Source organism: Neodiprion virginianus, chromosome 1 (assembly GCF_021901495.1).
Source record: "Neodiprion virginianus isolate iyNeoVirg1 chromosome 1, iyNeoVirg1.1, whole genome shotgun sequence".
Taxonomy (NCBI): Eukaryota; Metazoa; Arthropoda; class Insecta; order Hymenoptera; family Diprionidae; genus Neodiprion; species Neodiprion virginianus.
Window position 1 is genome coordinate 11,542,349 of NC_060877.1, and position 13,000 is coordinate 11,555,348.

Here is a 13,000-nt window from a genome sequence, read left to right on the forward strand (position 1 = left end):
ACATTAAAGACTATAAGAAAATAAATCTTAACCGTAATAATGAGCAAAAGTAATCGATAAATTGATTAAACAAAACGTTGTTTAACATGTTATTAGGTAATGTTTTTTTTTTTTCATGTGAAATGAATTCGTTGATTTTTATGAATACACGTTCATTTTTAAAGAATTTTCTGATTATTCGGTTTAGCCGTTTTTAAAAATTTTAAAGTTTGAAAAATGGAGCCAAAATCGCCAATTTTGAATACACTTTCGTAAAAACGTTGCCTATTACAAGTAAGAATTTTCCGGGGCACTGAACGAATACTTTCGTAAATATAGCCTATACAAATTTTCGAAAATGGAAATTTCAAAATAATGAAAGAATTCTTTAAAAATTCATGTGTAATCCGAAAAATCAATGAATTCATCTCACACGACAAAAAAAAAAAATATTCCCTAAAATTTTGTTGATCAATTTTTTCTTTAACCAATTTATTGATAACTTTTGGACATCATTATCATTAAAATTTAATTTTCTTACCGCCTTTATTGTGGTTGATTTTTTCCGATACTTATCTCATCAGAGTATTTCATATTGCCGACAAGACTCACTTTTGGTTGCGAATGTATAGTTAGTACATTCTTAAGGACGCTAAAGCGGTTTAAACTGTTCGAACCATATTCTAAGACGCAAATCTTTCATTCACTCAACCTTTTCTGACTATCCGACCGTTTCGCAAGCTAAACGTTAAGGTTTTGAATTTAATATGAGATTCAAGACAAAAAAAAATTGCATACTCGTTCGTGCCGACATTTTTTTTTTTCTTATCAGGATTTACGACTGATTAAAGGCAAACACATGTTATATTTTGTAATCGTTTATTTTTATTTTTTTTTATTCATAACTTGAATAAACATAAGAAAATTGAACAGCTAAACAGAATCATTCATAGACCTAAAAAAAATCACAGAGACTACTTTCAGTTGATTCTAAAATCTGGGAAATTACATGCGATATTCTCGAGGGTCCGAAAAAAGCGGCTGACTGACGGGGAATGCCTCATATTTTTATAGATATTTCCTAACACGGGTGACGGTGTAATATTGTTATTTACAGTTTGCGGTATTCAATTCAATTCTGAAATAATTGAAAAATGTAAGTAAAATCCGATGATTTTTCGTTCTTTCACCTATGAACGCATAAAAAAAATTTCTCACGCCAAGATCCAATTACGCCCTCTGACTGAGGCACTATTAACTTCACCTGGACAGATTTATACTTGACACGGAGCTGAAGTTAGACTCTGTACGATTTATGTTTACGCATGAGTCATTAAGTTCCAACGAAATTCACCAGCTGACGACAATTATGATGACATATTTCTGCTGATCGATTTGCAATCTTCAAAGGTAGTCCGTTCTTGGTTGACGAGAAAAAGAGAAAGGTAACGTGGGTAAGAGTTGCTACCAATAATTATTGCAACCTTGATTCGACCTGATTTTTTGGGCAAGCTGGGATTTTTATAAAGGCTTGTAAGAACCAAAGTTTCAACTTTACCGCGGTATATACGTCGATGAAAATAAAAACGATACGGGTAAGTGAAAAAATTAGTATAATAATAGTTTTGGCAAGGTGACTCGTCGTGCAAATTATTAAGTGCGACTAAAGTATTTGAAATTCTCGTGGCGAATAGTCGACTGCAAGGTATTTGTGATTCATATCTTACTTGATCACCTTGGTGAAGAAATTTTACTGAACATACAAGTGCCGAAAAACAGTGAAACCGAATATTCCATGCAAAATTCCAAAAAACCTCATTTCACAGAATTTTTTATAGAATCCCATTAAAAGCGACAGTCATTACGACAAAAAAATATTCAGGGTTTTTCAGTAAAATGATGGTTCTCTCGATTTATTTTGTACAAGGGTGAAATTTTAGTTTGTTATAATCACTAAAAAATTCTGCCTTAAATTCGTATAGTTACGAAAACTATTTGGATATGGCCAGAATTACAATAAATTGAAGTGAAAGTAACTATTTTGTGCAATCAAACTTGCCAATACTGCATTTTCCTATGATTAAATTAGTTTAATACCATTTCACTATTGCACCAATATCAAATTATCGCAATAGTCACAAGAAAATATAGTAACGTCGACCATATAATCAAAAAGAATAATATAACACATACCTACTTTTCTGGTTACAGCTGGAAAACTAATTTTGATTTTGTACCCGAAACTATATTATTCGGTTACGATATAAATTGAAAATAGTCAAGGATTGTGTAGTTACTGCAAATTAAAATTTCTCTCCGTGTAATTTTCAAGTTATGCTTCGAACAATACTTAATTTTAGTCCTAAAGTTTCTTGTATTTTGCGATTTCTCAATTTTCCCCAAGCCTAATGAATAGCCTACACGGTTACAGGGTTGCATTTATGGGAATCCCTCACTGAGAGATATTTTTAGTTCCGGTCACCGCTCAGCTCTTAACTATTTTCATTTTTTACCACAATCGAAAAATATAGTTCTAGGTACGAAATGAAAATTGGTTTTCTAGCTGTTACCAGAAAGTCTACTATCTCTTACTATTCTTTCTCATTACCATCACTGTTACTATATTTTCTTGTAACTGTTGCGAAAATTTAATGCTCGTGCAACAATAAATTGACGTTAAAGCCTTATTTAACTAAAAAAGTACAGTAAACCTGACAAACTGATTTTGCGTTGCAATTACCAAAAAAGGATCGACAATAGCGCAAAATGGTTACAATTTTTTTTAACGGTACCACTTTTACTGAATTTTTCTAGTTACTATAACAAATGAAATTTTTCTCAGTGCTCCCAGCTGCACAATAATAATAATAATAATAATAATAGTAATATCTCGAAATTCGTTGCGCTGTGTTATTTCTCTTTCATTGTAGTCCCCGATAGTAATTTAATTTCAGTTTTCAGTTGTGTGGGTATTCTTATTTTCTTTTATCGAGTTTAAACATTATTTTTGTACTTTTACTATACTTCTCTGTACTTCTAGTTTGTTCCCGTATACTTAAATTTATTGTTTTTCAGTTCCTCTCACTTTTACGGTATTTTAGTTAGTTTAATTTTTATTGTATTCCATTTTCTAAGATTGAACTTTTCGCTTTCTTATCATTCTAGAAAATTTGTCGGAAAAATTATACCGTCAATTTAATTGAGCTGAAATTAGCGAGCCAAATGTACGATTCTTGAGTCAAATAAAATATGTTTTATATATTTATATATAATACATAGATATTTATCAAATTATCATTAGATATTTATCAAATTCTTTCTTTGCGTGATACAAAGGGAATTTTTACGCAAAACATTCAGTGTTTTCGTGAGATTTCAAAAATAAAATCTTCACTATCGCGATCTATAAATTACTCCGTTTATGAAAATTTTATCTTTGATAGTGGAATAAAATTTGCAAGAAATTATCGAAATGTGAGAACCGCAGAAAAAATTTAAAAAGAAAAACAAGTCGGTCCAGATATGAGCCGAAGTTTATCGGGAAGCCTTCGCTCGATTCCTAAAACCACGTCCTTCCTGCAATGGAGCGCGGTTCGCCACAATTCGTCGTACTAATAATTACTTGGCTTGCGGTTTCCTATAGCTGTAGCGAATATCCTCTGCTGTTAACGACGGTTAAAGTAGGGATTCAACCGATAAATAAAGACTCGAACGCCTCTATATATACAGAAGGTCGTATGGCTCTTAATGCCAGTACAGGTTTCGGACTCTGCATCGCGAGGCCATTCGTCACAGGCTTTACCTCACTCATCGTGAACACACGTAATCAACTAGAAATACGCACCTCTGCAATTTACGCATCGAATATACAGGTAATAATTTTATTATTCCACATTTATTTTTTCTTCATATCATTGGGCAGGCAACTATTTTCGAACGCATTTGTTAAACAGGTCAGCACGAATTTTTTATCTCGGTTCTAGATGTCAGATTTTCATTTCTTGCACGTAACGAACGATATTGCGTGTTTAAAAAAAAAATCATCTATCTTCTCAAACATTTGTTGCAAATAACAATTAAACAAATTTCAGTTTCATATTTAAATCAGTTTTATTCAAAACTAATAATTAATCACAGGCCAACAGAATTTTTTTTTTTTTTTTCGTTCTTACATTTAAATAAATAAATTTTGATTCTATGCATTGAACAATAACCGATTTCATTTCTTACTTACAAAATTTGCTTTTGTCTTTTTTGCGTTGATAAATGAGTCTTGAAGTTTTTGGTTGATAGGTATGACCAAAAATTTCAAAACTTAATTATCGACGTAAGAAGTTTATTGTTCGATATATAGAATGAAAATTGATTTATTTAAATATAAAATAAAGAAACAAAAAATGTTCCCTAACCTGTGTTATACGTCTTTACTCTTCCATTTATTTGAAAATTATTTTAACACCAAATTAAACTCCTAATTTCTAAAGATAATATATGCCTGTAATCTTTGTGAAAAATTAAGGCTGTCTACAAATTTCTTTTTTTAATTTCATACCTGTTTCGTTAATCAAATAAGTTGTACAGTGTCAAGATTTTAAACGTTTAATTTTCACGGTTCAAATTATTGAAATTAGGGGCAATTTCGCGTAAATAAATATTGAGCAATAATTTACATTTATCGAGATCGGAAATAAATCATGGAAAATGATTTTTGTTTTACTTTAATTTTTAAATCCATTTTTTATATCATGACACAATTCATTCGATTAAGAGAAAAATCGAACCAGCAACATATATACGGGGCATTCCATGACAACTCGACCATAACCGTAACCTTATATTTTGGTTTCCATAAAAATTTTTGTAGGTGTAGTCGACCCATAAAAACGCCCCAGTTAATTTTTTTAACAGTTTTCTGAAATATACCCTACGCGCATCAACTGTCAAAAGTCGTGGAACACGCCAAAATTTCAAAATCTGAAAAAATACCAAAATCGCTGCATTTTATTACGATCATTTCGGGACAAAGCTCATGATGGCAGACGATTACCTTCCAGCTGTACAGACACCTAATAATTTTTTTATTCGACCATCGCGTGGAAATATCTTCTTTTTGTATTAACCCTAATAGGCCACTCGGGGTGAATTTCACCCCAAACATTTTTCAAACTCCTCGTAGAGTTCCTTGGTCGTGTAAATGGGCGTCGTGGCGCCATTCTTCATGCGAAATAACAACCTTTTTTATACATTTTTGGCACTTTTTTTTTAACTTTGCCGATGTTTTACAATATTTAAGCAATCAATTGTGGTTGGAAAAACTGAGAGAGCTTTTTCTGCGTTCCTTAAACGTTACCCAGACATTTTATTTAGATTATTAGAACTCATTTTTGAAGCAAAATATCACGTCTGGGGTGAATTTCACCCCGTGTGACCGTTAAGCGATTAAACTGAGGTGTGACCTACTATGGTTAAGCATTCAAATTAAGGCTGCAATATTTTTTGGTCGGCGAAGATACATTTTCTTTCAAGTTTTCAAGAACAGCTTATCGACTTTTCTAACTGTCTTAAATTATCAGAAAAATAATAAATTCACCAAAGCGTGAAAAAAATCACACTTTTCCTTGCTCTGATCTAATGAAAAGAAAAATGTTCTAGGTTTCTGAACGCTTGGCAGGATATCGATTGCCATCATGCGTGTTATGCCAAAATAATCGGTATAAGATGGAGTATTTTTGATATTCATTCAGATTTCATAATTGTGTGTTTTTTCACGAGTTTCGTCAGTCATTGCTCGTGGGGAATTTTCAGATAAATGGCAAGAAGAAATTAAATCAGATGTTTTTGAGATCCGACTAACGTCTACTAAAAATTTCAAAAATAATAAAAATAACAGGATCCGGACCTAGTCGAGTTCGCAGGGAATGCCCCACATATGTGTGTAGGAAATCTTACGCGCAAAATTATATCACAATTCGATTTGGTATTTGAAATATTCGATTTAATATATATTTATATTAATTAACAAAAAGAACGGAAGGCATTTATTAAAAATACAGGGAATTGTTAACGAATTTCCTGGTACATATTTGTATTAAAAAAATATCTTTTACATTCGATGGATTTTCGTGGGGACATTTTGGATAACTTGTCAGACGATTTATTAAGCGAAACAGAACGCAGTGAACAATATGCAAACGCAATATTCAAACAAATGTAAGAGATATTTTTGCAATAAAAATTACAGAAATGACGTTAACAATTTCCTGTATTTTCACACGATACCTGCTGTTAATTTTTTTTTGTTGATCAACACCTTACGACCATTATTTGCTAAGCAGCAGAGAGCAAGTTTAGTCCTGTCCTTGCAAGCATAATGTATTCAAAATAGTGATTCACCGGCATAAATCTATGTATAAGATATCTGGAAAATTTCAGTTGTATGCAATATATTTTAAATTAAACTGTGATGTAATTTTGCGCGTCAAGTTTGCAGCTTTATACATTTTACCGTAAAGCTCCATCATCATAATTATTAATTTGGAAGGTTGACACAGGATTTGCAAAAGTTACGGATAATAAGTCGTATTTGTCACTCGTACCTACTATTTCACTAAAGCTGATTGGAAATAATAAAAATTTCCCAAGTTTGATATGAATGTTAGTGAATATTATAATTGAAATTTAAATGATATTTATTAGTGCAAGGTATTCAAATTATAATGTAGCAAGAGGCAGAATGATTTGCAGTTTGCGAGATATTAGTGGAAAACTTGGAAGTACGTATATGATAATGTCTGTAAACAAGAAAATCATGCAAATTAGATTACTCGTTATACTTTCAAACTTGTCTTGACTTCCAGGTGACAAGTTTTGCTTGTTATATAAAATACCCGATTCGTGTATTCGATAATTTCGTCCAGAAATTAACTCATGCCACTTCGACAATCACACAATGATAAAAATTATCATACCTTTTCATAGAACCTTTACGTTTTTTAATAAAAAGAAAAAATTGCAATTTTCAATTTTCCGATTCTTTCGGTTTTTTCAATATTTAAGAATTTTGTATGCAAATTATAGAAAATAATCATCCATACATCTTTCAACAAGTTCACCCTTGTAGACATGTTACGTGAATTCAAAGTCTGATCATATGTGTCCAATCATTATAATGCTGTTCATACGTATGCTATTCTGGACCCGAATCTTTCAGTCAGTAATTGCAATTGCATGTACAAGAAATTTAATCTTATCACATTCCGCAACAATAATTACAATAATATTCCATTCGCTGAGCCTCAAATAGTAAAATAATAACTCTAACGAAGCGTTACAAATACATCATTAGTTATACTTTAAGGTAATTGGCTAACATCATCAACGTTGTAGTTTATAAAATTCTTCATAAGCCAAATTAGAAAAAAAAATTTTTTACCGCTCTGTATCGTTAAGGATCGAAATGAACTTAGTAAACAACATCTTATTTGGACCATCAGAGGAATAATAAATTTTTCTTTTCACTTTACAGGGAGGCAAATAGCGCAGAGGCTTTTATCGGTTCTAAAAATGGCTACTGGTAAGAAGTACTTAGTGGCCACCATCCTCGCCACTGCGATTGTTTCGATAACGATCTCAACCACAACTGCACAAGAAAACTATAATTATTATTCTGAGAAGCCAGGCTCGTGTCCGCCCGCACTTCCGGTACAAATATGTAGCAGAGGCTGTTACGTAGACGCGCATTGCCAAGGGATAGGAAAATGTTGCGCCACCACCTGCGGCGGCACAGTTTGCTCCAGGCCCGTAACGATGCGAGCCCGTCCAGCTGGTAGGTTGAAAACATTGCTGTGCAGGTCAAACTTCAACGTCGTCATGTCGTCAATCATTAAGTTCAATCATAATCGTCGTACATTGTTTCATCACTGTCACTATCACTATCACTATACTCGTACATTGTCAGAAAATTCACGGTGAAAATTCATTACACACCGAGTGGTGTAAAATTAAACATCATCGGTGTAAATCGTTCGATTCTTGACACTACGTGGTGTTAAAATCAACACCAAAATAGCGTGAACTTCTATAGAATATTTTCAGTATTAAATTTAACACCGAATTTCTAACAGTGTATCATTAGTATATCAGTGTGTTACTATATCAATAATATATCATTGTATCGCTATCACTATTATATACGGTCCTGAGTCGCTCTGTATATACGCACATTTCGACGTTTTGCGATAGCGAATTGATCTTAGTAAAGTTTTCTAAGATATTTTCAAGAATTATATCTTGAATGTATTATTTTTATTACTAGCTTTGGAACCATCAGTCGCTATAGCCCGTTGTGGATCGGTGTGCACGTAGAGCTCGTTTTCTATTTTATCATAAGCAATGATAAGTAATTTTTTATTGCAATAAGAATAAGCAATTTCTCAATAAAAAAGTGACAGAATGTAATCTCAAATAGTACTAAAATTTGGTCTGTTAACAGAAAAATTTATGAGAGTTCAAAATAAAATGAATTGCTTCGTGAGAATTATCTCATACAGATGTACTACATGAGCAATTACACTAAGAGAAACTTTGAATAATGCTGATTACATTCACAAAACTTCAAAATTTAATGTAGTTCTAAATGCTTATACATCGACAAGTGTTCTCAGGACCACAAAAATTATGATATGAACGATATATTTTTTACACATCCATCGACATCCGCGTTAATGTAACTTAAATTTACGTGTGACAGAAAAACCCGGATTTTGCCCATCGATTCCAACTGGAAGATGGGTCTGCACTCCTACTTGTTCCTCCGATGCCGACTGTCCAGGAGCTCGAAAATGCTGCAGGAACCGATGTGGAGCAATGGCTTGCCAGAAACCGGAAGAATCAGCGCCGGTACCAGCGGAAGTACCTGTTAATGCTAACCCGTACCTTGTATACATGCCGAAGTGAATGTGAATGCAGCCAAGCTGCAACCAACCAATCAAGTTTAAGTGGAGTATTAACAACAGGATTGTAAAAAATTTTTATACAACATATTTTTATCGACACCTTATACTTTAATCCCGGTTTTAAAAAAAATTTCACAAATACGTATATTCACCTGCGTCAAAATGTGTTGCATGATAGAATACTTATTGCTAATATCGAGGTTTCTTCGAGTTTATCTCCGAATTTAACCCTTTCGCCTGCAATATCGTATGTCGATCAGGTCAAACGTGAGAATCACGAGTGAAAACCATGGTATTTCAACGTGCAATCGACTTAGCTATTCATTATCGGTATGCGCTGTCGGCAGTTAAATCTCAGGCCAAGGTATACTTACGCAGGTACGAACGCATTTATATCCTAGTCATTTTTAATTTATCGTGTACACTCACTGCGAGTGTAGTTGCGTGTGTGGATTTATATGATAAACGAATGAATCAATTTCTGTAACTTAAGTGACGCAATGTAATAGATTCAGATATACTTTTTCCAATACCTGCTCCAGAAGTTAGATATTTCCAAAGCCTGTGGAATGTGGGTATACTGCTCTGTTTCCGAACAGTGAGGTCAAACAAGGTTGGCGCATGCGCACAACTTAAGTGCTATATTTTACACACTGAGGCAGTGGTCGCCTAACTTTTAAGCCACCAAGCAATCATAATATTCGTAAATCTTACTGTGAGTTACCAAACGAAATCAGGACAAAACAAATTTTTTCTTTCTATACCACACATTTATTTATTACCTATAAACATACATTTCTAGTATATATTACATCCAATTGAATAAAATTGATTATATTGTAAAGAATTTAATAAGAAGGGTGGGAAGAAAATTTTTTTCATTCAACTACAATTAAGTTTGATGAGAAGGATGGCACTCTTTTTTGTCATCAACAATGTTTTCAATGTGAAGTGAGTAGATCATAGCTGCCATTCGAATGCAGTTGTCCAAATGTTCATCGGTCAATCTGTTTCTGTACAATCTGTTTTCGCGAGTCATCGGCCTGAGCTAAGCAGTACAACCTCAGGTTTGCCAACCTGGGCGTGACCGCGATCTATATAAAATTTCCCTGCGATCAAGACCATAATTTATCTAACCCCAATATTACGTACTGTATTGAAAGTTCTGTAGCTCGCATACTCGAAAACAAGCATAAATTGTCAACCAACACTTACGATTAGTTCACTTCGTCCCCTTGGAACTGCACAAAATATTTACCCAGGTGGCTCCCTTTAGTAGGTTATGGTTACTTCATGGTCGCCTTGACTGATGCTGTATTCGCACCACCGTCTTGTTTACAGGTCTGAAAATGACCCTAACTTGTCGGTAGTAGGTGTGACACTCATTTTGAGGTCAAATTGGTAGTTTCATCAACGGTCACGCGGATTACCACCTATGCAGGGGCGTGATATTGTGTTATATTCATGAATTATATTATTTTACAATCGTTGCTGGAAAAATACACCAAAGATTAGAATTAACGACGGTTATTCAATGCAAAATATGCAAACGATTGTATGATCAAGTAGAATGCAAATTAGTTATTTTCGAACGATCTGCCCAAAAAATATCCAATTATTTACACAAATCAATCCGGGTTAAATGAATACAAGTAATGTTATTCAATAAAATTTGTTTGTTTTTTTTTTGATAATCATCATACATCATACATCATACATAGTACTAAGGTTCAAAACCAAATTTTGGATGTTCGGATGTTCGGATGTTCAGAGAGTGATGTCACCCAAAATTTTTTCTCACCTGACGTCATCGATCTATAGTAATCGTCGACGACGAAAATCAGCTAGCCAAATTCCTCAGTCCGGGAACAACCGCGCAGTAGAGAAGACGTATGAGAATCGCACTGGGCTGATTTCAAGTACCTGCAGGTTCTCTACCTCCTGGATCCGGCGCTCTCTTCTTTCGGTCAGTGACCACGATCGTCACTGATTGATTTTCACGAAACAAATAATCAATAATACCGATCTCGGAATCGCAGGAAATCTGTTGCGCGCAGAAGGTCTTGTTCAGAATTTGTTTGCCTTTCCGAATGAAATGTCTTTTGATAAGAAATTTAAAATTGTTTTATTCAGATAGGACGATCATTCATAAATGCCATAAGCTTCGGACGATGTGGTTTTTCATTGTGAATGAAAAATTGTAAAAGATTGCCCAGGAATAATAAAATAATATTTAGCTGCAAAGAATATGAACATCTCTCTCTCGTCGCCTAGAAATCTCGAAAGGTACGGGGAGACATGGGTCCCCTAAACCGATAAGCTATACGGCCCAGAGCGTCCTTTGTAACAGCTCTGAGTGTGCGTTAGATCCTTCGCGGAAGTTGCTTCCGAGATTTGTTGGATCATTCACTCGTGAACAAGTAAACCGTGTGTTAACCTAGGGCCGATTTTGGCGTCGCGAGCATGGGGACGAGAGAGATGGAGGGAGAGAAACAGAGAATTAAAATTACTACCATAGTACCATCAGAGGAGGGTTCTTCTCTCAGAGATTCGGAATAAAATTCGGAGTCGTGATGACGCATGAAATGAAAATATTTATTCGATCCTGCGGAACCTTGATCCAAGAATACCACATTGTGGGTTACTTACCGTAGCGCTAAGTAATATATAAGTAATAAATAACAAATAAATAAGTACAGATTTAATTTATACTGAAATCAAGGATCCTCGGGACATTGAGCATTATCAGTTGCGTGCGCACTCCTCCCCACTCCGCACTTGGCGATGGAAGGGGGGGTTTTCTGACCGTATAAACGATCGCGCTGGAGCGAGAGCGGCCTGTCTATAGAGAACTTCGGTACTAAATATCTCGTGACGATAAAGGGATTTAGAGACGAACCTTTTCTTGTTATACATATAACCCGTATAACCTCTTTCCTTAACCTAACCCGAACAAAACTTTTGGTCTCAGATTCGATTTGTATGACCCTTTTCTGACTAATTCGACCACCAGGAACTCAGAAAATGCATCGAAGAAAGGTCGGTATTAATAGCAGACAAATTACGAAGGAAATCTTTTAATAAAAATTATGTATCCACAAAAATTCTCAAGACTTTTTCGACCTTTACATATAAAAACTAGGGATTTTTTTTTTTTTTATCCAAGATTAATACATCGAGTTGAACAGCTAATATTTTACATATCATCACGTGTGATCACGTAAAATAATACAATGGCACAGTAAACAAATCGACTTTTGAATGCCAAATTATCCATATTGATTATAAATTTAATAACTGTAATTCAAACTGACATGTTTGTATGCACTGGTTTTTGAATAAGAGTAAAAAGTATGAATTGACAAGCGCGTGTGTGCAGGATGCGCATTGTTGCTACTCTACGTATAACACGGTTTCCTTTATAAACCGGATTTTACAGAGGCGAATCTAGGACTCATGATAATAAAACAGTTTTGGATGTGTAATACTTATTTTTTGGCATTCACACGGTTTTATACGATTCCGTAACGTATATCTAGGTATTGTATAATGGATTGATCAAATCCTGGATTAGAATAGAAACCTGTAATGGATTCTTTGGCTGCTGTTATAGCTCTGTAAATAAATCTTTAATTCATTTAATAAAAAGGTCCGCAAAGTACCAGTCACTACAAACTTTTCATTTCATCTATACTTCTTCATATTATAAATTTATTTCGATTTGTATGAACAGGAGTGTGATATATACTCAATGTACATGCCTACATTTGATGATGTACGTGACAATCCAGTTTGGTCACAATATTTTCTGTACACCAAGAAAGTATTATTGGTAATTTACAACTTTACTGTACTTGGTACAAGGATTCTGCACCTTTGTTGTTTTTTTTTTTTTTTATTTTTTCTCTGTGTGTGTGTGTGTGTGTCTAGGTGGGGGAGTAATTAATACGTGCCACTAATCTACCTTTAATATGTCATACTTGCAGTCAATTTACAATTAGTTGGGAAAAAATCAAACATCCATCAATTTTGCCGGTGCAAGTTGCATTTTGACATTGGTTAGCATC

General features: G+C 34.0%; 2 protein-coding genes across 2 annotated transcripts in view; both read left to right on the top strand.

Annotated features, from left to right (window-relative positions):
* Nucleotides 1-3,744, top strand: part of LOC124301101 (phosphoinositide 3-kinase adapter protein 1) — a 70,839-nt gene extending 67,095 nt beyond the window's left edge. Inside the window, exon 17 of the mRNA XM_046755806.1 lies at nt 3,623-3,744. The gene's annotated coding sequence lies outside the window, so the exon portion shown is untranslated. The remainder of the gene's footprint in view (nt 1-3,622) is intronic.
* On the top strand, nt 3,705-9,780 carry LOC124301250 (waprin-Phi1-like). The gene is made up of 3 exons (XM_046756083.1): nt 3,705-3,851; nt 7,505-7,804; nt 8,729-9,780. The coding sequence occupies exons 2-3, from the start codon at nt 7,543-7,545 to the stop codon at nt 8,932-8,934; spliced, it is 468 nt and encodes a 155-aa protein (XP_046612039.1). The 5' UTR covers nt 3,705-3,851; nt 7,505-7,542; the 3' UTR covers nt 8,935-9,780.
* The last annotated feature ends 3,220 nt before the right edge of the window (nt 9,781-13,000 follow it).

What these genes read in the sequence shown, in the direction of transcription:
- LOC124301250 (XM_046756083.1), top strand. Translation starts at nt 7,543, where the DNA reads ATGGCTACTGGTAAGAAGTACTTAGTGGCCACCATCCTCGCCACTGCG. An exon ending in GATGCGAGCCCGTCCAGCTG is followed by an intron (nt 7,805 to 8,728) that starts GTAGGTTGAAAA and finishes TACGTGTGACAG; the next exon opens with AAAAACCCGGATTTTGCCCA.